The following is a 27,177-nucleotide window of genomic DNA, read 5'->3' as shown; positions in this document are numbered from 1 at the left end:
GTATGATTTATTAACATCCAACTAAACTGGTTACAGAGACAAAAATAATAAATCGAATTTTGCATCAAGGTGCTCCAACATTATTTTTGGAGTAAGTGAAGCAGAAAACAGGAATGGTCCTGACTACAGAAAGTGTTCTTAAAAATATGAAAGTCAGTGGTAATGCTAACACATAAGATACCTTTCTTCATTCTGAATTCACTATTGCCCTATCAAAACAAAGAACAAATTCAGCATTTAGCAGCTTTGCATAATACCTCATACATGTAGTATTTTTTTCCAGTACTGGAACTAGTGAAACACTGTTAACATAAGAACAAGACTGCCCAATTCTCAAGGATACCAACCGTCTCGGGTGTGGAGCTGAAGAAGCTCATCACCTCTAGTGGATCAACCTCCCAAACATTCCCAAAAGCTTTAATACAGTTTTGTTTTATATAACAAAAACACCAAATCCACAATTTATATAAAAAACGAACCACTTAAAATATTTTTTTTAACATATGGCAACTATTTATGTGGAAAATTTCTCTTATTGCTTTCAAAAGCTGCAGCAAGAACAGCATCTAAGTACTGAGCAGTACAATAATACATTTGATGATAAGGTACAGCATTCACCAAGTTTCAACAGATAAGCCAGGTAACATGCTGTTTCTTATGAACCCACAGCTGCTGGAATAAGTTGCACCCATCAGTAGCTAGAAAATAGAACAGATGAGTCAGTGAGTACCGTGAATTTTATTTATGGTACGCATAATCCATGAATGAAAATACACTCAACCAAAAACCCCTTCCATTTGAACTTTGCTCCTTTTGAGTAGCACCATCAGACTCTAGCCCTTGCAAGGTGCATTCAGTTATGTGGAGAAGCTGGATTTCATCCTTCTCTCTATTATATCTGCACTGTGGGCCAAGTTTTGCACTCCCCTTCAGCTTGTCCCCTCTGTGTGAGTTGTACACAAAAGAGGCTGTACTGAAAAAATAAGATATGTTGAAAATTTCCTGAAAGCTGGTCATCTAGAGAGACAACAGCAGAGATTTACACAAAAGCAGATGCAAGGACATTAATTAGGAGTATGCTGAGCAGCTAGAGCTGCATATTTCCATTGCATTCTACCCTCACCAGGTCTGACTGCAAAGCGCACATGGGAAAAGTCTTGTTCACAGTCAAGGAAAAGATACAGAAGCAGGCCACAATGTTTATGGGGAAAGATTTTAACTACAGCTTTTAGGCATGATTTGTCATTTAAAAGCTTGTTAGAATGGACTGTTTCCCTATTCTTCAGAAATTTTTTTAGTAAAGAGAAAAATGAGACACTGAATAAGGGACCCTATAGATATAAGGGGCCACATGGAAAACCTAAACAGGCCTGTAAACAGCTGAGAGAGACTGAGGGGCATGGGAAGGGCTGAGGTCTTTTGTTAGATTGGTTTGGGGGTTTTTGGGGTTTTTGAGACCAGCACTCAATCCGTGTGCGAAAAGCTGCCCCCAGTTGTATATTCTGGCCCCATGAACTTGTGTTCCTCTCTGTACAGTGATATGGCTTCAACACTAAACTGCCAAATAATGTGACTGCAACCGCCACCTCCTTCAGGAGACACGTAATCATGCTTCCAGTCCTACAAAGAAAACTTGGTGGTAGAAGAATAGGCCTCTAGGATTTTTCCTTCCATGCATCCAATTTTCCAAGCTCTGTGTAAGGAACTTAAGTCCTTTGCTGGATCTGTATTTCAAAAATCATCTAAAAAGTATATCAGCGCTGGCAAACTAGCACATAAAAGCATATTTCAGAGAGCAGAAAGGGAATGCAATCATTGATGATCATTGGGATCGATGGCTCCAATCCCTCCAGTCCCTCTCAGTCTATAGGGCACTTTATGCTACCAACAGTAGCCTCCTCAACAAGTGATGCTGTTTCATAATCCCAAACTTACTGTACCAAAATCAGGACCTAGGTGTCAAGCCTGCAAACCTGGAAGTAGAACTGTGGGTTTCAGTTTCTAAGAGCAAGATTTCCCTGAATTTTTTTACTGTCATTAGAAAACTGAGCCGGTGTTTTAACACTCAGACGCCTAAGATGCTCCATCATCTGGACCTAAGTTTATAGCAAGTGGTTTACTTTGTGAAAGGAAACAAAAAGAAGGGCAGTGCTAGATGAGTGCTTCTCAAACTGCCCTCCAAAAGCACATTAAGTAGTGTTTACAAAATCATCAAATAAAAGAGCTTTAACAGCAGGAAGTGGTCATCAGGAAATTTTAAGACTGATCCATTGAGCTAAACAGCTTGAGGATCACTGCTGTGTATGAAAGGAAACAGTAAGTTGCCCAAAACATTCTTTTTACCACTCAGGCAAAAAAGGTCTGAAGTTTATGGAAAAAAACTACCAAACTTTCATATTTTACCAAGAATAACTGTATAGACTATATTAAGCTTTGTGATTGATGAATATAAATTTTCTGCAGAAATACACAGAAGTAACATCAAGACGATTTTCTTCCACTTCTTAATATACAGCTGACAGAAGTTTAACAACTAAACCCAATTGTTTCGTACAAAAGTAAGCAGGGACAACTATACTGCAGTGGGAAATATGAGGTCAGAGGATCATTCACAACCAGTTATATTGTGTTTGCAAACGTTTATGAGAGATTTACAAAAGGAGCCTGTGCAATTGTTTTGCTTCATGCATATAAGGAATGCCCTGGGTTATTATCAGGCGTTATTCTTCTGGAGATAATAGTTACATTCCGAAGTTTACTTTCTTGATAGGGCAATTTCACTGAAAAAGATTTTATATAAGGCACTCTTCAGCCCAGTACTTCTTGTCATTAATCAAATGTATAGTAGGTATTTTAGATTGTAAGATACAAGGCAGCACTGCCAGTTTGATTTCTCAAAAATCATGACTCAAACACCACTACGAGATTTGTTTCATTTAACACCTGTTGATTTTAATGCATTACAATTCTTAAGCTTTGCCTTTTGGCCTCTAATCCTTTCATTTCAGATGCTATCAACCATTAGGTCATATGACAAAATATGGGGAAATCCCACACATAAAGAATACAAACCCAGCAGTCAGATCAGACAGGAATCACAGCAGCTGCCAAACATGATGATGAGCAAGTTGAATGCTTCCTCCACAAATTTTGCTCACTTTTAATTTCCCTTCCCCACTTTTGTTGTTAAACGAAAGTTATTTTTTGTATAAATGGTAACTACCAACAGGAAGGATAATTACAAATATCAGTTAATTTCTGGGCCAAGTTTTCACAGTTAATACAAGAATAAAACACAGGAAGGGAACAAGATATGACATCCTCACTTTCCTTGAAAAACCAAGCAATGCCCAAAGGTTAAGATTTCCTTTGAAATCAAAGCTGAGATTTTGTCTTTATACCAACGTGAACCTTGCCTTGTTTGTAAGCTGCTGGCCTAGTAGTCAGTCTTTAAAAGACATATTAAATAGACAGAATTACGCTAACTTCTTTGGTAATAAATTACAAAAATGACAGAGGCAGAGTTCCTGGGCAAAGTGAAAAAGCCTTCATCTGCCTCTAAGACAACAGGGCTTCAAGGTAACAGAAAGCAAAACTCAAATATACACATCATCTAATCTTACATCACAGATTTGGTTTAAAATGGAAGCGTTCATAGTATTTTCTCCATGTTACATATAATACACGGATCTGTTTTTAATGGGTTTTCTTTAAAACAATGCAGCACACAGTAAAGTACAAGCTTTTCTAAGCTACTAGTGCCCCCAGGAGTCTCCCTGCCTTGTCTGATTGTTCTAGTCGTACGTCAGTTAAACATGCCAATGGCATTTGTGTTTGTATCACTGAAGTGGCATGTAAGAAAAAGGGGGGATGGTGGTGGTGACAGGATATAGATCTAAACTTGGAAACTGTACTGTTGCCAGAGAGTCACAGAGACACAGAACAGACTTGAATCATAGGTCAGGCTTCAGTTGCAGACAGGTAAGAATGCAAATTATTCTGTTAATGACTGTAGCATCATGATTTGATGGAAAAAAAAAAAACCCAACAAACCAAAATACTGCCCATTGCTATAATTTTCATTCAAAAGTGCGACTTCTGCTACATTTGTTCCCTGCTAAATTTCTGACCTATGGTTTCACACATCTAGCCATATGTATAAAATTGCAGGAAAGAGATGCAATTGATTTAGTGCAAGACACTTGAATATTTATCTGAACATAACAAACAAACCAAGGAAGATCAAAGACTCCATACATTTCTCCATAAGGCAGATGGTAATTTTTTAAATATAAGATCTTAAATATGCTGTTTATTTCTTAAGAGGTAGAAAATATCAAAATACTAAGAAAAAATTTCTAGCTTAAAACAATCAGTTTGCTTACTTCTTTTAAAAAGTCTTACTGTTGCAATTTTTTTAGGTTAATAAAAACAAATGAAGCTATGGAAGCACAAGATTTCGTGCTCTGTATATTACTGGAAAAAGAGAAAGCTACTTCATCTAGTCAGTGCTCAAGCAGTATATACAAAGGATCTTCTCATCTTGCCCTGTTGGGGGCTATAAATCTGGAAGATTCCTAGTGGAGAATTTTAGCCATTCTTGAATTTCTAATACTACATTTAGCCGGGTACAGTTTATGCGTAAGGCAGTAGAACCACTGATGTAAGCTCAGAACTACCTCTTCCATAATGCTAAGAAGAAAGCTAATAGAAACAAAAGCTTATTGAAATATTTTCTACAGGCAACAAAAGATCATACTCAGATTCCAGCACCAGCTGATAAATCTGTTTTAGCAATTTATACCAGCCTAGAGACAGCTGAACTACTTGTTAAACTGTGGAAGCCTACACACAGTTTGCAATACTAAGGCTTGCATTCTGATTTCTCAGCACAGCTAGGAGGTGCTGATGCTACTGTCTCCAATTCAATTCAGTAAGGCATAAGTTAACTCAGAACTGACATTATTCCACGTTGGAAAAGTAGTGTAAAAGCTCCTCTTTTCCCCCTCACTGGAAACATTCAGTACTATTTATTAAATATTTTATAAAAAGAATTTGGGTATTTATACATTGAAACAATCACTGCAATAGTCAAGAGTAAAGAAAACAAATGAATTATCAGATTCTGAATTAAGCACAATTCTGGACATATGCACACTTGCACTTATACACACACCTCACACACATATTACGTGTGTGTGTGTATATATATCTATATAGGTGTATGTATAGAGAGATATATTTTATATATACTTCTAAATCAGATCCGAGAATACCGCACAGAATGTCTTTCTTCACTTAGCTCCTCTTTCACCAGAGGACAGGATTGTCCAGTTTGGAAAAACCAGGTTCTTTTCTAAGGTCCATGTAGGTTCCATTGCTCACCCAGGAGTCATCACTGGATTTCCTGTCAAAAATGGAACAAGCATCTTAAATGTAAAGTTTATATTTTCCATACATGTTCTGTGTATGCAAAGCAGCACTATGTGCAGTTACCTACTCCAGCCCATGAACTAGGGCAGTGCAACTCAGTACAGACTTCAAATAAGGCAAAATAGCTTAGAGAGTTGAACTGAAGTCTCCACTGGGCCTTGGAGAATCACCTCAAGAGCCTCATGTTCAGCTGAGATCAACACTTATTTCACTGTCACGTGCCAGGGCTTAGCACTTAAAACTAAAGTCCAAGTTTATTTTGTGATCTCAAAGGCAGCTTTAAGTGGGAAGTAGAAACTTTCCTTTTACCTCTCCAAAGACAGCTAGGCATGGTTATTACATAAAGAAAACCTATAGCTCTCAGTCAGGAGGCGAGACTCATTGCGTGAGGTATCACAACCTGAGGGAATCAGTTTGCAACATTTTTTGGCACAACAGCTAATTATTCTTTTAAGCAAACCAAGGCCTGTGATCTGTTGAAGACAGAAATCACTATTGAAAAGCCAAATACATAATTCATATCTACTCTAGCACTGGGTAACACTTTGCTATATAGTAATTAAATTCTTTATTCAGTTATTTAAATACATGGCACAGATCTCAGTTTTCAAATCCTCATCGTGAGGATTCAAATGCTCATCCTTATTGACAGTTCTCACTATGAATATACAATTACAAAATATTAGACTGCCTCTATCCTGCTGCAAGCAACATTTGGCTCTCCTCAGTGGTGTGATTGACATGGGATGAGTTAGCTCACCAGCTCGTCAGACATGTGGTGGCCTGAGCCATTCCCTTTTTGCACCTATTTTAAACATTTCTGTGTTCCTCAGAAGTACAGTATCTATCTATCCAGAAAAAAATTAGGATCCCAGCTATGTTAACTGTGATATACAGGCCCATACAACATTCACTTCGGCTCCAACTCCTGCACTGCGGAAGAACAGAGAAGCTGGAGGGCAAAAGGCCACGTCATCACTAGCATTTATTTTTGTCTTTTGATGGCTCAAGTCTCCTGCTAATTGATTTACAACATGAAGAAATAGTGCCCCCGAACGATAATTCTCCCCTATGAAAGAGGGAAAACATGTTCAAAACCAGTCCTGAAAATGAAAGGCTCCAACTCTGCACAAGACAATTCCACTGAATTCAGCACAAGTTCAGCAGAGGCAATTAACCTAAATCCAGCTATGTCAACTTGCTTGAAAGGATCAAGGATGCTACATTCACTCAGGGAAATTAAAATGTAGACTAAATATCAGTCGCCATCAAGGCAAAAAATTTAGGAAGAAAATCAGGAATGTAGTAATGAAAAAGCAATATACAATTCTGAGTTTCAGCTGCGTCTGGAGTGCTCTACATTGCCAAAGTAAAAAATTCAAGAATACAGAAAAAATCAGGGAAAAAACGGAGCCCACTTTATGGCAGTTTAGACCCAGATCTATAATGAAAATTTCAATAAATGACAGTATATGCTACTTATTATAAAGTACCTGAAAAATCTAGGCTGATGCTCTAGATTGTTTTCTTCCAAAACCTTTCGTCGTTCTCTCTGTAGCTGCTCTATCCTCTGCTTTTGCATTTCAGCTCCTTCAATATTCCCTTCTTCTAGAAACCTGTAGTTCCAACAGATAAGAAACATAATTGGTGCTTCTAACCCCCGTCTTTGCCAGGTCCTCTAGAGCTCCGGTATCTGATCTTTACAGCAGGCAGTTCACAGTGTTTCAAAGGTAAACAGTTACATTTGCAGACAGCTGTGCTATCAAAAAGCACTTCTGGAAAACTAACTCTCATATCAAGCTCAGTGTCATCACTATATTATATGCTTTTACTTGGAATTTAGCAACAGCAGAAATTCCACTGCAGAAAGAAATTTCAAGTGTCTCAGGTTTTGGCTATTCTAATATAGTATGAGCAACATCTAGTACCTGAAGTTTGAGAATGTTTGGAAAGGCAGTTATCTAGAAGAATCCAAGAGCCAGTTTTAGGAAACTCTGTCAATAATGACTAGACCCCGCCTTGATAAGTGATAGAATGTCTGTTTCGGATAGACATTAATGTAGAAACAGAAATACACTGCAGGCGTCTACAGAAAATTGTCTGAGCTCAGGGTGAAGTGAGCCTACAGAAGATTAAAAACTATTTGAAGAAGTTATTTAAAAGTTAAAATTTCTTACCTTTGGTCCGGCCTAAATCTAGTATCAGTGGATGGGAGTAATGACCTAATTTGAGAATCCAGTTCATTTAACTCCAGTGCAAACTGAGTAAATCCATACCACTGTTGATAATCTTTAGGCATCGGATCTAAAGAAGAAGAGAGCACATTCAGTATCTCAATTAAGCGCTATTATCTATAAAAGGAAAATTCCAGCCTCCCCTCAGTCATCTCTGAACCACAGTTTCAATACTGAGGGAATAAGATGTTTTAAATAACGTGACAAAAGACAACATCCACCTTGATAACTGCACCGCAACAAACCAGATTTCTGTTCTCTCAGCTGAATCAGAGCACAACTGTGATGAAGGCCATGCTGCTATTACCATAGCTCTTTTTCAAACTGCAGCAGACAAAACCCCACAGTTTTGGGACAAGTTCAGATATGGCAATCATTACAGAACTGAGATTTGTGGGCTCCCTCCACTGTTCAATACATGAAACACACAACAGTTCTCTACACAAAAAATGGGGAGGTTTGTTCCTTTTTCTTCTTCTTCCTTTTAGAGTCTTCAATACCCACTTTATGCCCAAACATGAAAATGAGAGAGAATGGAGGAAACACAGGAAGCCATGGAATTAAATTGTCCATATAATTTAAGTTAAACAATATATTCTTCTGGTCTAAATTTTAAATGCTTGGCAGAGATCTAACATTCCACACAGAAATAACCAGAAGTTGGGGCCTAATAAAGAGATCAAACTTGTAAGATTCAAGCAGATCTTAAGTTCTGTAGGTTAGCCATTCTGATCACTAACTTGCTCTCCATATGCAGTTTGAAGATGAAGTCGTCCCACAGTATAAACTTTCATGCCACTTCCCAAAGAGTCGATGCACAACTTTCCCAGCTTTATCCATGACACTGCCTTCAATCTCATGTACATTTGGATTCCAATACTTTGCCTAGAATTAAGAGCATAGAAGATCAAGCATGAGTGATTTTGCCATGCCAGTAGCACCACGCTGTAGGGTGGCTTTCTGCAAGGAAAATTATTGATTTAGGTGTGCATTACAATATCAAATGAAAACAACTGCTGTTAGTGCTACTAACTGGCCTATTAAAATACTAACGTTGAGAATTGCAATGATTTTGTTTGTCATTTTTAGGGGCAGTACTAGGTGAAGCATAGCTGGTCTTGAATTTTGCCCAGTGACAGGTAACACTGGCTCCTGACTTAGTTATCTACAATTTCCCTGAACTTGCAGAAGAGGAAGAGAAGGAACTGACAGCGATCTCCACTTCGGACAATACAGAGTGTCAGAGGTATAAGATTTGCAGGCTCTCACTCTTCAACATTTGAACTCTAAATATCCACTGCAACTTTGCAAATACATTACAGTACTTTCAAATAAGTACTTGAAAAAAAACCCAAACAAACACCCCAATGCTTCTTAGAAAGCACAAAGTATTTAGGAAAATCAAATAAGAAAAGGAACTTTCCTTCTGCTGCTGAGCATGCCATGCTGCTTAGGTATGCTGAAGTACTTAATTTGTATGTGTATGTTCTGCTTTTATGTAAAGCACAGCCTTTCTCCAGCAATCAGATACAGAAAGTACACGTTAAGGTTAAGTCTCCTACCATGCTTTGCAAAACTGTTTCTGAGATTAGAAATTTTGGCATAGTTTTAGGTTTTTGTTGATTTTCCTGAAGTCATCCAGTGCCAAAAACTAGTTTTAATTTCAGTTATAAGGGGGGTTCCTGAGGACGTCACATCTTGATGCCCTGTACTGAAGAAAAAACTTTGAGTAACACCCCAACCTTTCACTCAAACTCTTCCAAGTACCTGCAAAGGGCTAGAAAAGAGCATTGAGTGAAGCACCTCCCGTAAGCATTGATTATACAGTTGCCAAATGAATGCAAGCACAGCACATGCCAGTGGGTTAGCAGGCAGCTTGTGGTAAACCACTGTGAGAAGACAACTTGTGTAAAGCACAGAGCAGGTTTTTCATCGTATTTCTTCCTTTCCTCATATTTTTCCACATAACCAGTGGAAGCACCTGAGAAAGCTAATACTTAGCAGTGTGCCCAGGTGGCCAAGAAGGCCAATGGCATCTTGGCTTGGATCAGAAACGGCGTGACCAGCAGGTCCACGGAGGTTATCCTCCCTCTGGACTCAGCACTGGTGAGACCGCTCCTCGAATCCTGCGTTCAGTTCTGGGCCCCTCACCACAAGAAGGATGTTGAGGCTCTGGAGCGAGTCCAGAGAAGAGCAACAAGGCTGGTGAAGGGGCTGGAGAACAGGCCTTATGAGGAGCGGCTGAGAGAGCTGGGGGGGTTTAGCCTGGAGAAGAGGAGGCTGAGGGGTGACCTCATTGCTCTCTACAACTACCTGAAAGGAGGTTGTAGAGAGGAGGGAGCTGGTCCCTTCTCCCAAGTGACAGGGGACAGGACAAGAGGGAATGGCCTCAAGCTCCGCCAGGGGAGGTTCAGGCTGGACATTAGGAAAAAATTCTTCACAGAAAGGGTCATTGGGCACTGGCAGAGGCTGCCCAGGGAGGGGGTTGATTCACCTTCCCTGGAGGTGTTTAAGGGACGGGTGGACAAGGTGCTAAGGGACATGGTTTAGTGTTTGATGGGAATGGTTGGACTCGATGACCCAGTGGGTCTCTTCCAACCTGGTTATTCTATGATTCTCTTTTCTGTCTGGCTCCACCTAGTGAGCTGCAGTACCTTCCGAGTTAAACTTTGTCAAAGAATCACCGGTAATTACAAGAGAAATATAGGAAAACACAGCTTGTAAGCAGTTGTACTGAGCTTCGGCGGAGAGCATCCACCCACTCTGTGTCTGTTAGAAAAGGCACTGCCAACACTGCTGTGGTTACCTTTATGAAAGTCAGCTTGCAGTGGCAAGTGTCGTCATTAAGATTTTTTATGATGATCTCTCCATAGTGCTCAATCCATCTTTGCCCACTTAAGATGTTATGGATGCAGGATGTTACCTTGTTCCATGCAAAATGGTCTTTAAAACTGTAAGAAAAATACACACAAGAAAAATCTCACGCTATGTTCAAATAGGCTCACAAACTTGGGGAAAAAATTGCACAGAACTTCATGAGAAAAACCCCCACAAACCAATTTTTTTTTTCTGGAATGCTTCATCGTCTTCTCCCACGCCCTCTCAAAAACAAACCCAGTGGCAACAATCCTGTCTCCCAGAAAACACTTTTCACTTCTGCTATAAATTTTGGTCTTGATTTCAGTTTTCTCTCAATTTACTTGGCCCTCTTTACCACTTTTAGGTTTAAAAAAATATCATTCTAGTATGTCCTATTGGATGAAATGCACATTTCACAGCTTGTAACACAGTGACAATTGAGAATATAAGGACATGGGCCATGAAAGTCATAAAAAGACTTATTGAGTGGAATGAGCTTGGCTCAGGCTCTCAAGGCTGAACCAATGTGTGTGCTTCAGGCAACAGCAAAAGTTCTCACCAGGTAGTTCAAGATGCAGAACTGGAAGACTGGAAGACAGCAGATAGGGAGAGAGATGAACAAATACTAAAAGGTAATACAACATTTTACCTTATATTAAAGAAGTAGATGTATGAAAGTCTCATAAAGACATATTCAGCAATTTGTTCTGGATATTGACAGTTAACTTGCTACTGGTAAGTTAAAAGGTAACTTTACAAAGCACCAGTTTTCCCATAGCAACTGCCTCACACGCATCCCCTGAGGACTTTAGAATCTTTCCTTACCTTCCCTTAATCACTTGCTCTCACTTGCTGCATGGTAAGAGCATGTAAAAGGACAGTTTTCACAGACTAGCAGATCTGTGGCCAGTTTACCCCACAATAACTTGTTTTCCTGTGCCTATCTGCAGGTCACATGCTCTGTCATTCATGCTAAAAATACTGTATTTGCTCCAAAAAGCCCCTTAATATTAACACTTCATTTTTGCCTGGAGCCTCAGTACTTTTTTTGTACCCAATCCTATATCACATACGTAGAGATACAAACCAGCACATGGAGACTACACATAAATCAAATTATCCCCCAGTTCACCAAGCCACCATGGGCCCTAATCCTTGCCTTTGAGCCCTCACATCCTCAAGACTTTTCGCTCAACAGCTTAGACTGGCCACTATGAACACAAGATGTTTTATACATTATCTTCTGCATGCTGTCTTCCTATGTCACAATTTTGACCATTAAAAAAAAAAAAAAGGCATACTTAGTCTGATGAGTGCTCAGTTCTTGAGTTATTTTTCTTTTGTATTTTTTTGTCATATGGCAGAATCATTAATTTTGCAGACTATTTGGAAAACAGATTTAATTGGAATATTACTCAACCTTTAGACCTCTGGTTCTGCAAACATGATGGATATAGGCCAAATTTTAAGGGATCTTAATTGTTGACCTATAATGGGCACTGATAAGCCAGTATAGAAACTCTGCAGATATTTATTTTTTAAAATAATTAAACCATACTCAACAGTTAACTACAGTGCCTGCTTACTTCCTTGGATAATAAACACCAGATATGCAACTGGTTCTATTTATCACTTACAATAATTATTTATGCAGTGATGATGGCTGTCGGCTTCACCTCCAGACCAGGACCCCACAGCGTTAGGGCCCATACAAACATAAGTAACAAAAGACAGGAACAATGACAACATCCCCTATCACAAAAGAATTCATAACTTTCTCTACTATGCTTTTTTCCCGGTGAGTTTAAAATGCATAAAGCTTGAAATTCAACTTAAGTATGAAAATTCCAACTTTGCTTTTTTCAAGATACAGAGGAGTGATGTTTTATATTTCATCTTTTGGTTTTTATAACGTTTGGAAGAGTCAGTGCTTCTGTTTTATGCTTCTGGCTTTGGTTTGGTGGGTTTCCTCCCCCTCCCAACTTTCCCTTTAAACTAAACTATAATCACCAATTCTTCCAAAGGTCTAATATGGCACAGTGCAGCTTGTTCTTATCTGGATAAATGTGGCTCCAGCACATGCAAGCATCTCAGTGAACAACAATGCATGACTGTGACTGTAGCACTTACGCTGGAAGAGTTACGTGCGTTGTACCAACTGGAACAATTTCCATGGACTTCCCCCAGAATTTGTTTTTCCATCTTACATCTGAAACAGGAAGAGGAATAAAAAAAGACAAGTTTAGTCATAGGCACAGTGACTCAATCTATTTCTGTATTCTTCTTTATTTTCAAGAAATACAAAATAGCAAAGTGAAATATAATAAAAGTGTTCAGGGAATGCTGTGGGACCTTCAAATGTCATTGTTTGGTTTTTTCTTTTCATTATTGGTTATTTAAATAGTTAAGTAAAAGAGGTTTAAAAGACCTCTCAAAAGCTTTTTCAAAAGAGCAGAATTTGAATAAGCTATAGACATCATATATTTATCTGTAATTCAGTTGCTAATGAATGAATGCTGACATTTCCAAAAACAAAAGCAAAATTTCAAACAAAAATATAGCAACCACTTCCGTGGTGAAGAAGCAAGGGGATGTTTCAAAGGGCACAAAATTGCAGAGGGATTTAGTCCAACTTCCTCTGTAAGTTTAACTAGGCTTTTAAAATCTTGTTTGAATCACAGAAAGACATGCCCAAGTCTCACACCATTTTTGCAAAAAAAGATGAGAACGCTCAATGCAAGTTTAGCCAAACTTCTTGGCAATAACACCTGGAAGAGAAAGAAATAAGGACAGAGACTTTTTTTTTTTTAAATTTTCAAGTTTTATGCTAGTCCAGCATCTTTAGTGACAGCAATTCTGTCGTGAATCCTATGCTGCACAGTAAGAGGTCCAAAACTACATTAGGTGTGATGGTGTTGAGCCAAATTCTGCACTGGCTTCCTCTCTTTTGCAGTAGGATGGGAGAGAAAGGGAAAAAGCACACCCTCATGAGTTTAACAGTTAAAGTATATGATCAGACTGTGTTGTGTTCTATGTTCTTATAAATGGCAAAGCTGTCCCACAGAGACTAGTACACGGGAAACATCTTGGGAGCCAGTGTATAACTGGATCACGCTAAAAATTTTAGGACAGCTAAGAAAAGTGAAGTGGTACTTTCAAAGCTATGCTCAGATTAATTCAGACGCAGATGCTGTAAAGCTGGAACTTTCTGTTCTGCATCTCAATTGTTCATGCATCCACACTGCTTTGCAAAAGCAGAGTCAGCTTCATAAGTCAGGGAAGACAGTTTCCAAAATAATCGTACCTGTCAGAACCCAGTCTTCTGGCTCAATACATCAAGACAGTTCTTGATGTTGAAACAGATGAACTAAGGTCAGTGTCTGGTGGGACGAGAGCACTACTCTTGCAATATAGCTAAGAACTACCTTCTTTTTAACTGAGGAGATAATATGGTAAGTGAAAAGATCTTTGAACACAGAAAGAATTCAGATTCTCAGCTCTTGTCTTTACAGAAGAGCTTTATTCTCTGCAAGTGGTAAAATATTTGAGTGATAAACATTGTCGAGATCTGCTAAACAAATCAGTCTCATCAGTTTTCATTAAGACAGGCCACTATATAGTCTTATTTATACAGTAGTCAGTTATTGAGTAAATTTTTGGTCATCTCTGCTTTTATGCTAAGAACAAAAGGACTCTTGTCCCCGTGTTTGTTTACCAAGCAAAGGATTATAGTGAATAATGAAAACCAGGCTAATTACTGAGTTGCAATTTTTCATCAGTATGGTTCCATCTGTAATAACTATAATCAAGTCAGTAGAGTTAATCATAACAGAATTAAAGGTTACAATACAGCTACATCGTGAATTGACAAACCTCTGGGCTAAGGATTTTAACTGAGTTAAAAGGCACAGTTATGTTCTGCGTACAATCCAAAAACACCTAATCACACAGGTACTGAGCCTGGCTGCCATCTTCACCAGCATGAAGTCTTACATACTGTAATAATGCCAGCAGAGAAATACATAGTAAATACATTTACCCTTGCTGCGATGCTCATTTTTGGAAATTATTTTCAGAACAGCTTTACCAGATCTGCCAAGGCTCAGGATTTAACTTCTAGATTTCAAGCTGCATTCTAGCCTGTTTGTTTTATAAATAGCTTGAGGTACAACTCTTCTGTAGTAAGTAGGTCCCTCCCCAACAAACCTAATTTTACAGAAATCATAGAATCATAGAATAACCGGGTTGGAAGAGACCGACCGGATCATCAAGTCCAACCATTCCTATCAAGATATTCCTATCAAGATAAATGCAGATATTTGTACATGAAAAGAGGAATCAATTGAATTTATTTAAAAAAAAACTTGAGTATTTTTATAATGGCAGAACATACAAGTAAGAAGCATGCAAGTAAGTGTAAGGCTAGCATTACCTAAAGCCATTCTAATACAATTTAAGCAGTGAGTTTCACCTTGTGCCACTCTCTGAATACTTCAAGTTAGACGTACAAGGAAAATTTTATCAACAGTGTAAAAGTAAACGATAGACTGAACAGTTACCTTGCCAAAAAGCAAAATTCACAGATTCAGCATGGCATGCAGAAATAGGTGGATGGTGACTGACCTAACACAAGAAATAAAGGGGGGGGAGGAGAAAACATGGACATATTAACATTTGAACAGTCATTTTTCTTTACTTTTTTTTTTCTTTTATTTTTCATTCATATATGGTATTTATAAATGGAATATTCACTTTTCTTTTGCAGTTGTGTCCTGAAGGGGGAGTCAGTGAGATTAATAAGATACTGAGACCTAGGAAACCTTGAAAGAAATGGGAAGTGCTTGTTTTCAAAAGGCCTGTGAATTTTGTTCATTGAGTGAAAAAACACCTATACATTTTGTACATTGTCCCTAATGTGATAATTAAATTTACCCCTAGGGCCCCCACAGCATATTAAGAGAAACTGCATTTTAAGCACACAGACAAAAATTAAAAAAATAAAGAAACAAAGGGCCAAATTCTTCAATGCAGTAAATGCCCAAAAACTCAGAGGGAGGTGATTAATTATCATCACTGAGGGGCCCAAACCAAGCCATGTAGGGAACTAGCAATCCCTACTACTGCAGTAGTGATACCTCAGGTGTTTCTGGTGTGAGACCCTAACTATGCACACTGCTTTTTATGAGCTTTGGGTAAGAGGCATATACATGAATTAGGGCAACCACCAAAATAGTAAAGCAAGGACTGTGAGTGAGTAAATAAATAAATAAATACACAATGCAGACTATTAAAATGGAATAGTAAATAATAAAGTAACTTCACAAAGTGGAAGCAGCCACACCTCCTTGGCTGGAAATTCTCCCTTCTGGGTGAACACAACTAACAGCTAACCAGGACCAACTCTAATTTGCAATGCCTGTTATTTTGACACAGACAACTTTACTTTGAAGTCAAATGGCCACTTCCCACTACGAAACTAATTTCTTAAACACCTACGTGGCTCAAATGCAGTTTTACTTTCTTCTTTGATACTCATTTTGCAAATCTATCAAGCATTTTTTTATGCAAACATCCAGTTATTTACTTAAAAAAGAAAAAAAAAAAAGAAAGGAGGACTAATTACTCTCAGCTATGTCCTAATCCACCAAGAGCAACACACTCTCACATACTGTGCCCAGATTAACCCCAGATGTCATTATAATTCATTGGTTAAACTTAGCTCTCACTTAAACTGTTATAATTCCAGAGTAAGGTCATGGTGCTAAGTGGAGTTACTCTAAACTCACTCTAGTAATAGAACAGAATGTCTATTATTTCATACATTTCGCCTACCTATCCCATGGATTACATACTATCTGCAATCTAGTCCATGGTTTACATGCTATCTGCACTAACAAGTAATCTAGAGTAAGCAACAAAATGCTTGCACAAGCGAGCAATAAATAACAGGTCCTGATGCAGAGAGAAATATTTAATGCTTGAAATTTCTTTCCTCCTGTACTGCCCTCCCTTCATAATATTCCTCCACCCCATACTATTACAGTAACTTTAAAACTCTATAAACTTACATCACTTATTGCAAGTATCAGAACGATAGTGGTTAACAACACAAGCTCCCTCATGTATTAAAATTCCTCTTTAGAAAAAGCTGCCTTTGTACTGATTTATCCAAATTCAGGAGAAAATAGCTTCCTTTAATTCAATCTAACAGAATCACTTAGGTTGGAAAAGAATTTTAAGATCATTAAGTCCAACCATAAACCTAACATTGCTGAGTCCACCAGTAAATTATGTGCTAAAGTGCCACATCTACATATCTTTTAAATATCTCCAGGAATGGTGACTCAACTACCTCCTTGGGCAGCCTGTCCCGATGCTTGGCAGTGCCTTCAATGAAGTAGTATTTTCTAGTATCTAGTTTAAGCCCCAATGCAACTTGAGGCCACTAACATTAAGCTCAGTGCTAACCTTTATACATCACTTTGTTACTGCAATTTGATGTTACACTGGTGCTCTATACACATTGCCTTAGAACTGAAGTAACACAATGAAGAACCAGATGCATTACCTGAACTTCAAATATGATTCTTCCTTTGACTGTTTTGGCTTGTTTTTTCCCCCTTATTTTTATTCTTGCCTGTTACATTTCTTGAGACTAATGAAAGATCACATAGCATCCCTTTTGCCAGTTCTAAAACATAATATACAAAACATACTATCTTCAGAGGTGGTCAAAACCACTTTTTGTTTCCTTTGTTTCCTAAAGAAATCTTTGTAAAAGGCTTTCTCTGATCAGATTTCTAGGTCGTATACCCTTGCCCACTCTACTTTTCTCAATTCTTTTCCTGTGATGTCTAGACAGAATGAGACAGCTTTCAAACACTCTTACTCTGCTAGGCACCAGATTATTTAAGTTCTATTTATCTCTTTTTAACATCTGCCTCAAGCTTAGCAAACTCAGCTGGTTTAAATTTAATATTTTTCAACCCTACTCAAAAATTATTCTCCTATTGGTGAATTATTTTCATAAACGCTCAGACTTTGATGTGTTTTATACATCCTTTACCTACTAAGCTGCATCAGCAGATTTGTAAAACTTTGCGCACGAAGTATTTGGACAGGAAGGAGAAATATTTACGGTGCCATAGAAAATACTAGTAGTTGACTGACTCTCACAAGGGAAATATTGTTATAAAAGAAGACGTTAAACAGCTGAAGATACAGTATTTTCAAGGATCACACACAAAAGAATATGACAAGAATGTGAATGCTTGCTGCAGTCGTGATCAGGTTTCAGTATGAGGAATTGCACTCTACTCAACCAAGTTATCTGGTTAATGTAGTAGGCAGCTTGCCAGCCTTTGCTTCTCAAGTGTCAGCTGTTGGTTGTCATGTTCCATCCCAGAGTTAGCAGACTTTCCTCAAAAAAAAAATTTTCCTTCATTTATAATTCTGCAGTCTCTCTTGAGTTTTGCCAGGCTCAGGTTATGTAAAGTAATTTTGTATTTTGCTTAATTCCAGGTGATTCCAGCCATGCATTTAGAACTAAGCAGTGTATCAAGGAGCAAATCTAAGGGTAGCAGCATACAATACCTGTTCCGCAAAGAACTGGAAACCCTTATCTTCACGAATACATTCATAGGTTTCTCCAAGCACAGGATTAAATGGCTTACTTCCAGCTCGGTAGTAACTGGATGCATATGCAGAGACTGCAAATGCAGCTATATACACCTGGGAATAACATATGCAGAATTTTATTAATTAATTCACCACAGCCATGCACAATCTACTCTACATTCTGATCTAACACAAAAATAGAAGGTCTTATCCTGACATCAGATTCTGTATTTTCCCCCATACAGACTCCAAAAATGCAAGCCTCATTCAAGTCAAGTGCTAGCTCACACATTAGAGAATTACTCAGTTTTCAGTCACACATAGTCCTAGGGATGGAGTTATTAGGGTCAAATACTGCAAATTTTATCAACTGAAAACAGCATTTCTGAAAGCTGTTTGAAACAGCTCAGCATTCTGCAAAACAGTTGAATGCAGTAACCTTAAAAATCACTGTTAGATTTTCTATTAGAACTGGATTTTATAGTTACGGTCTGTAATTCTATGGATCTACAAATTACTCTTTTCCTGAACGCAGCACAGTAAGTTCACCAAGTTTGCTATTTCTACTGTTGTTTGAATTTAATTGCTTTTTATCTACTGTGTGTGATTACCTAATCATGAAACTGTTCTTGATTATGATTGAGATACAGGTAAGCCTTCCAAATTTTTGCTGTCAAATCAAGCACAATTCCTTCTGAACCTGAAGAACTAGAATTTGGGGTTGTTAAATTCTGATCTCCTTTGCATGATTTTTCTCCCTTTTCATTCCCTTTCTCTCATTTCGTGAAGGTGTAGATGCTGTCCCTTCACAACTTCAGAAACCAAATTCACTTCAGAATGGCTCTTTCATGAACTATAGCAATTACTATGCAACAGCTAGCATTAATTTTGCATCAGGAATATCTCAGAGGAAAATAATATTCCATTCTGATGTAATTTCCAGATGCTTGGATGTGGGAGGGAGGGAGAAGGCTTCTTTTCACCCCCATATGAACAATTACTGCTCATTTCCTTTTCCTTTTAACATAAGTTCTCAAGAGAACAAAAGCAGCTATGCACCAGTTGCCAGCCACACTCTCTGTCATGAGAACAGACAATAAATTTTAACCTTTCTAGAGTGTTAGGATGAAGCAAGAGGATTTTCAAAAAGTATTTATAACAATTTACTTCATTAATAATCTAATTTTAAGATAAGATATATTGAGTTGCAAAGGCTTAATTCAGTTTAAGGGACAATTTATAGCTTCCATTTAGGAGAATTCAGAGAGCTTTGAATCCTTTATTTACAGGCTTACATATTAAATAGCTCTTGTGCACCTGGAAGCAGAACAAATGAAATGCATGTTTCTCTTGCTCTTTTGCCAAATGCTGAATTCAGTGTTCTGCATTGGCAAAAGACACCATTGTTGTAACCAATATACATTCATATTGCCTGGGTTTGAGATCCTGAACATTTTGGATCAACCCCAGATTTCACAAAATCAGATAATGAAAGAAATGGAGCTCATTTAGTTAATATGAAGATATCACAGTAATGTAGGAAGACCTAGCTGGAAGATCTAGCTGGAAGATCTAGCATCCTCTAGGCACGAATGTGTTACCAGATTAGGCACCCTTAAAAAAAGACACATTATAGCTTTCATATTCAAGAGGGGAAGTACAGTAGTTCATTCCCCACCCCTTCCCTTTTTGCTGTAAGTTTTTAATCTTACAGAGTAATTGCTGCAAAACAGAACTAAACTCCTTTGTTTAACCTGGCAGGACAGCAAGGTACTTGAGGAGAGAGACTTCCTAACAAAGCAACAAAAACCATGCAAAAAGGTCAAAAGCAGCAGGTATGTAAGTATGCACAGGCACGCACTTAGAAAATCTGCCTCTCTCAGCTGGGAGAAAAAAAAAAGGGAACAGAACACCTTAATTTCTTTGGCAGATTGTTTTTATATTAATTCTATTCTAATTATGTTGACTGTTACTAAGTATCTGGAATAACATATTTACCATTCGTTCAAATGGGTTAGGGGTATGCGCTGCTTTATCTAGTAGTTCACTGTATTCCAGCTCCTCGCAGAGACGCTGAAGGGTGTTAAGTGGCTCATTTAATTCAACAGGCATGGCCACTTTGGAGAGATCCTTTCCTATGTTATTTCTCAGGATATTCCATAGGCTGATGTTACTCGTATTAGGACATGGAGCTGGCAAACACGTTCTCCGTTTAGAATTGCATGCAATTCCACTTTCAGAAATACAGTCTAGAAAAGAAGGAGGTGAGGAAGTGGCAAAACAAGTCAATTCACAGTTTACTTAGTTTCATCCCCTTTTTTTTGCAACCATACATTAAATTGCAAACTTTTTTTTTCTTTTTTCTGACAAAACTTCCCTCCACCCTCACAATTCAAGTGTTTTACTTGTGGTTTGAAGATAACCTTTTATAAAAACGATAAAGCTGGGAACAAGATTCTAATTTCTGTATGTTAACCTAGGTAAGTCAATGCCAGGTTAGATGAGGCTTTAAGCAACATGATCTAGTGTAAGTTGTCCCTGCCCATGGCAGGGAGGTTGGAACTAGATGATCTTCAAGGTCCCTTCCAACCAAAACCATACTTTGATTCTATGATTCTAAATGCCAGGTACAAAAGACACATAAAACACTACCTTCCTTCCCCTTAAAGGCTGTAAGAAAGGCTCAGGCTTTCCACTGAATTTGAAAGAATACGTAACTATTTTATTCCTATCTGCTTAGGTGACATAAAACCTCCCTTCTTGACAGAGCTTCAATTAAGCTGACACTTCTCAGAAGGCAAGATGTAACTTACAGATCCAAGCATAATAACAACTCCTACCTATCTTTTCCTACCTTTTAAATAGTCCTACCAGGGAATTTTACTGCACCACAGATTTACATCCAGGCTTTTCCACAGTGCTCTTCATAGTACTTAGCATTTAACAACACCTAGTGATGTTAGCTCTTAGATACTCCCATGTTGGTGGAGAAATAGATGATTTTAAAGCTGGAAAAGCTGAAACAACCGGTGGAGCTACAGGTTTGCTGAAGATAAAAAACCCTCACGTCAAGAGGCCTTGACATGAATTTCTGAGGTCTATGTTGCTATGTCAAAGCAATTGGAACAGGATAAATAGTCCTAAGTGTGCCATGAGATGATTTGTGGCATGGTCAAAGTAGAGCTATAAGCTTCTGCAATAGGCAATAGTCTGAAGTGATTACATTGCTTAGCTCTGCATCAGTCTCGCTTCAGAGAGGAATATGGTTGCCACTACAAGATCATATTTTATCTTTACACATCCTTAGAAGCACCTAGGGAGCTCCTGCCCTAGAATCAGTTATCGTTTGGAGACATTCAGGTATAGTTCCAGTCTATCAACTCCTGTCCTCATCTGGCTTTCCCCACACAGCTTTGTCTTGGAGGAATTAAAACAAGACTGGACAGCACATCTTTCCCGTGCTGCACATGCCGAAAGAATCACTGTCCTTACACGCACAATTTCTACCAGTATTTCCTCTGCTGGTCCACTGGCATAGGTACAATATCAGCAGTGCCTCCAGCAGTGACAAAGTACAAATAATCACAGGGGCTAACATCGCCATCACTGCCATGTATTGTAGTCCTTATCTCAGAGGGAAGTTTTCAACTAATCAACAGCCTCAAAGTTTTGAGGAAGAAGCTTTGGTCTTTCCTTCCAGTCTCAAACTAAAAGTCCTAATATCTTATGACCGAGTTACCACAACAGGGATAGGTGAACTGTTTGAAGCCTACTGCCTCTGTCTTTCTTTTTGCGTAAAAATGGCACAGACACTATGAATCAAAAACTCCACCTGAAATAATTATACTGTTAAGAGGTTGTCTCCTATATGTCCCTCTTAAAAGAAGTTACTTAATCTCAGAAGAGGCCTTAAAAGAAAGATGTTCCCTTAGACACCTCAGGAATGCTGGGCTATCTGGAGAGGAAAGAGGCAAATGCTAAAAATTTATCCTTGTCCAAAAAAAAGGTCTCTGAAATGGGATTTGGCTACGTTCTTTGACTGCTTCTGACTAAAAGCAGAAAGTTATAATAATTGACTGAACCAGGTATTCCAGACCATCCCATTAATTGGGGTAAACCGGTGACAAAAGAGAGTAGAAAAACAAGAAATATATTCAGATACTAAATTTTTTATACAGTGAAGTTTGTCTACTCTCCATGAAAAGAAAAGCCCGTGCAGTTCTGGTTTGCAAGAGCTGTGACAAATGGCCAGCACCAATACTGATGGAGATTAAAACATCTGACCTCCAGCTAGACTCAATGACTTTTAAGGCCACATTGGACCATTATCATCATCTGGTCTGACCTTCTGCATTACAGCGGCCAGAGGATTTTATCATAATCCCACAATTTATGGTTCAGCTAAAGCCCTGTAGGAAAAAGACATCCCGTTTGCTATTAATAAAGAGTGGCAGGCTGCCCAAAGTACAGAAATAGCAGGTACCAGAAGCATGGGGAATTGCTGCTAATACTGAAGAGCTTCAGTAATGGTCTTTGTTACAAGATGAAGAACAACCACACTAGTGCAGTTTTTTAAGATCCAGATCATGAGACAAACCAATACGAATTCTTTCCTACCTTCCAAAAAGGAAAAAAAAAGTCTTATTTTTAAACAGTTACAGAACACAACTGACCTCCAGGCATTTCAAACTACACAAATTCATAGGGATCCACTGGTCTTTGGAGATGATCAGGAAACAGCTGGTAGTAAGAAACCACCATTCAGCATTTTTAAAGATAGAAATATATTGACAGATTAGGAGGAACGCTGTGGTTAGCTGAAAGGAGTGGAGGGCACAGAGCCAATTAGTTTGTTAAAACCAATTCTTCTCCCTCTTTTTTTGATTAGCAAGATAGTTAAATACACATATGCACTAACAAGATTATCATGATTAAAACATGCAAAAAAGAAATCCTTATGGTAATACACCAGACCTGCCAGTACGTAATTATTCTCATGTTCATTTAAAGAGACTTCTAAAAGCAACAGAACTCTCTGAATGCAGTTATTAAATAGCAGACTAAAACCAGAGTGACAGGAAGAAAATTGCTTTTTGAAAAGAAAGCAGTCAGGACTTGCTACTTTGAAAAATCCTGTCACCATGAAAGGAACTGAAAAAGATCGGAGTTGCACCAAAGAAGCCAAGAAAATAGGTGTTTCTCTGCTGATACAGAATCACCATCCTGCTCAATAAATGGTGCCCAGGCCCTGTTAATCAGATTAGCCAGAAGGTGCTGTTCGAAACCAACCTGAGTCTGTAAGAGAAAAAGCACACACTATTTACAGCTCAAAACCTGTAATATCACATTACTTCTAGTAAAAGAAGAAAAAAATATCCAAACCAAAAAGAAATGGAAAATTCTCAAAATATAATAAAACACCAAATTTACCTAAAGTTTGTCTTTCATTCTCCATGTCATTGCTCAGGTTATCTTCTGAGACGTTATCACTGATATCACTTACATATGAGTCATCATCCGATACCTGAGTGTGGATGGGGAAATAAGCAAGATACATCACTCGTTGAAAAAACCCATATACACATTAAAACTGTTACCTTCCGACTTAACTATGATTTTAGTAGATTTGAACTGTTTAAGCTGTGCTTCAGTATTACAGAAAAGCACTAAGAAGTCCTAAGAAGACACAACTGAGTTTTGGAGGTTACCATTGTTGAAGATTCATCTATTCTTGTAGTGGAGACATGTTTAATCTTCTTGGCCCCACAACTAAGAAGGTTTTTCTCATACCAAAAGCCAAGGTTTTTAGGTAGTCTGAGAGATGACAAAATGAGCTGCTAAGTTTCAACGTGCATGTGTTTCAGTTTCAGCTAGGACAAAGTTAGTTTTCTTCTTTGTAGCTGGTACGGTGCTGTAGTTTGGATTTAGTATGAGAATTACATTGCTAACACACTGATGCTTTTAGTTTTTACTAAGTGTCGTTTATAGTAAGTCAAGGACTTTTCAGCTTTCCATGCTTTGCCAGTGGTGAGGTGCATAAGTATCTGGGAGAGGACACAGCCAGTATAGCGGACCCAAGGTCCCCAAAGGGATATTCCATACCATATAAAGTCATGCTCCACATATAAACTGGGGGAAGCTAGCCAGGGGCGTGCAATTTGCTGCTCTGGGACAGGCTAGACATCAATCTGCAGGTGGTGAGGACTTACATTGTGCATCACTTGGGTTTTGTTTGTTTTTTTTCCCCCTGATTCTCTCCATCACCCCACTGCGGGTGTGGGTGGGTGTGAGCAAGCAGCTGTGTGGTGCTTAGTTGCTGGCTGGGGTTAAATCACAACAGAAGGACATCAGCCCCAACGTACCTACAGGTAACACAAGGATAGGTATGAACGTGATTGAGAGCTGCCCTACAGAGAAGGACTTTGGGGTGCTGCCCCTCTGTTCCTCTCTTGTGAGACCCCCACATAGAATATTGTGTCCAGTTCTGGAATCCTCAACATAAGAAGGATATGGAGCTGTTGGAACGGGTGCAGATGAGGGCTACAAAGATGATCAGGGGGCTGAAGCACCTTCCCTGTAAGGACAGGCTGAGAGAATTGGGCTTGTTCAGACAGGAGATGAGAAGGCTCCAAGGAGATCTTATAGCAACCTTCCAGCACCTGAACGGGGCTACAAGAAAGCTCAGAAGGGATTTATGAAGGCATGTAGTTAAAGGACTCGGAGGAATGGCTTTAAACTGGAGAGGGGCAGATTTAGACTAGACATAAGGAGGAATTTCTTCACTATGAGAGTGGTGAGACCCTGGCACAGGTTGCCCAGGGAAGCTGTGGCTGCCCCATCCCTGCAAGTGTTCAAGGCCAGGTTGGATGGGGCCTTGGGCAGCCTGAGCTAGTGGGATGTCCTTGCCCATGGCAGGAGGGGTGGAAATAGATGATCTTTACAGCCCTAACTATTCTATGATTCTATAGATTTCTATGATACAAGTTCTTAAGTACCTGTATGATGACTCAAGGCAGACAGCACAATATATGCCATAGCTGCGTACTACCTACCTAACTGGTATTTGCCTCAACGTGCATATAAGACTTCTCCACAATAATTGCTACATTTTACTGTGAAGAGACAATGATAACATATAAATACACGCAGCATATTAATTTTTAGATGCTTTGAAAATTTTCTTTTTCTGGCAACCATCTGATGTGCAGTTAGCACTCCGAAAAACTGCATGTCAAGTAGCAGATAAGAAACTGCATCAGAATGATGTCAATCTCAATGCTCAGACCTCATTTTCTGAAGAGCTAGCAGACAGCAGGACTTCCTGTGCATCAAAAAATTCCGTGAGAGAGTCAGCGATCGACAGCCTGCTTTCATTGGAGACCTGGTGAACCAGACCTCTGCTTTCTTCTCTTGAATTTTCCTGTTTAAAAGCAATAAAAAGTTTTGAGAGAAGTACCACAAAGAGCATTCATGCATGCAGATCCACAGTCACATAACTCACAGGGCTGTAAAATACTGGGAGAAAACTGCATATGCTTCTCTCCAGTTCAGTGAAAGGTAGCGTGTGTTTCAAAGAGGGATTTAAAACCAAAGTAAAACAGACCAAACAGAAGAAGAAAAAAAGAAGGGGAAAAAAAGCAATGCATATTCAGTAAATCAGTTATGGTGCTGTATGCACTTTTTCCTTAAAAAATAAAAAGTAAAAATGCCTTGATATTTGAGTGATTTAGCCAGATATACAGAAATGTACTATCAAAAAGCCACCAGAAGAACAAAAATCCCATCTCTTTGTATTACATGCTAGATTCGTATTCCCTTCTGATCATAGCAAATTACTTAGTCTTTTCCTCCCAGACCTTGCTTAATGCAAAGCCTGTGGTGCAGTGGCACACAAATTTCAGAGGCGCAAAGTTGCTTTCTGTATAATAGCAATGCTTTCCTAGCTGTCTTTCTTCACTAGATAATTTTCTGTGCTGTGCTTTGGAAAGTTTTCCTTCATACCCACACCTGAGATAGCTCCATGTTAACCAAACCCAGCATATTATCAATGCCATGTTAGCAAAGATGGGGTGATCAGTGAGACTTGGTTCAATCTGTGGATGCAGTAAAAAAGTCAGAGAAGATCACGCACCATTGTTTTCCCCGATGACTCCACCAACGCTAAAGAAAAGGGGCTAGCTGGCCCAAAGGAGTGTATTAGCTGCTCTCAAGCTTTTCTGTATGAGATGTTTCACTACCTTGTAACCCTATCATAATTTTGCAGGAATTGTAGTGTTTTACTTTCAGAACAGCGTAATGAACAATCTGACAAGTCTATAATCAAACTGACAAATCTTTAAAAGCTTTTCTGTTGGTAGATTTTATTATAGTATGAAACGTTACTCAGTACGTGCTGATAATGGTGACATGGTAACAAACGGAACTGTTATCATACAAGACTTTTTTTTTTTTTTAATATATATGCTTCTGACAAAGCAGAAAGAAAAGCTGAAACCTCAACACTGCTGCTTCTGTGGGAGGGCAGTTACATTAGCCTACAATTAAAAAAAAAAAAAAAAAAACTTAAAACACACGAGCACTGCTACTGGGACCATTTCCAATGCTATTCTGAATCTGAGAAGGAAAGTGGGTAGGAAAGGCTCATGAAAGAGCAGCAGGTTCTTGTATCTATCACATACGCATTTCACGTTGTCTTCTTTCATGTTCCCACTCTGGTGTGATAAACTACAATACAAAATGTGCAATACACACACTAAACTTCTATGCAAAGGCTTGAGATGCTAGTTTATACTGCTTCAGATTTCACAGCACCCGATGTGGAACCTTTAGAGGGAAGTCCTCGGACAAATCTAAAATGAAACTTCTCCATTATAACTGATTTCAACCTGAAGTTCTATCCCAAACCATGCCAGGGGGAATTTGTGAATCCTCTACAGGATCTTTTGAAAGCTATTTTTGGGGTATGTATATTTATATATAGTGCGTCAAACAAGTTACAGACATAATCCATTGTCATTGAAAGGACTTCCACTAA

General features: G+C 38.6%; 1 protein-coding gene across 4 annotated transcripts in view; it reads right to left on the bottom strand.

Moving 5' to 3' along the window:
* Positions 1-2,103: 2,103 nt before the first annotated feature.
* The window catches only part of OSBPL3 (oxysterol binding protein like 3), a 75,976-nt gene continuing 50,902 nt past the window's right edge, over positions 2,104-27,177 (bottom strand). For all 4 annotated transcript variants that reach the window (XM_069860270.1, XM_069860272.1, XM_069860271.1 and 1 more), the window contains 11 exons: positions 25,429-25,563; positions 23,574-23,667; positions 20,142-20,392; positions 18,120-18,257; positions 15,086-15,149; positions 12,657-12,735; positions 10,474-10,618; positions 8,408-8,552; positions 7,611-7,737; positions 6,927-7,049; positions 2,104-5,407 (listed from right to left, as the gene is read on the bottom strand). In XM_069860270.1, coding sequence (XP_069716371.1) covers positions 5,311-5,407; positions 6,927-7,049; positions 7,611-7,737; positions 8,408-8,552; positions 10,474-10,618; positions 12,657-12,735; positions 15,086-15,149; positions 18,120-18,257; positions 20,142-20,392; positions 23,574-23,667; positions 25,429-25,563 — 1,398 coding nt within the window. In that variant the 3' untranslated portion in view covers positions 2,104-5,310. The remainder of the gene's footprint in view (positions 5,408-6,926; positions 7,050-7,610; positions 7,738-8,407; positions 8,553-10,473; positions 10,619-12,656; positions 12,736-15,085; positions 15,150-18,119; positions 18,258-20,141; positions 20,393-23,573; positions 23,668-25,428; positions 25,564-27,177) is intronic.

This window comes from Phaenicophaeus curvirostris, chromosome 6 (assembly GCF_032191515.1).
Source record: "Phaenicophaeus curvirostris isolate KB17595 chromosome 6, BPBGC_Pcur_1.0, whole genome shotgun sequence".
Classification (NCBI taxonomy): domain Eukaryota; kingdom Metazoa; phylum Chordata; class Aves; order Cuculiformes; family Cuculidae; genus Phaenicophaeus; species Phaenicophaeus curvirostris.
The sequence above is the reverse complement of the archived record's forward strand: the minus strand, read 5'-3'. Positions and strand labels throughout refer to the sequence as shown.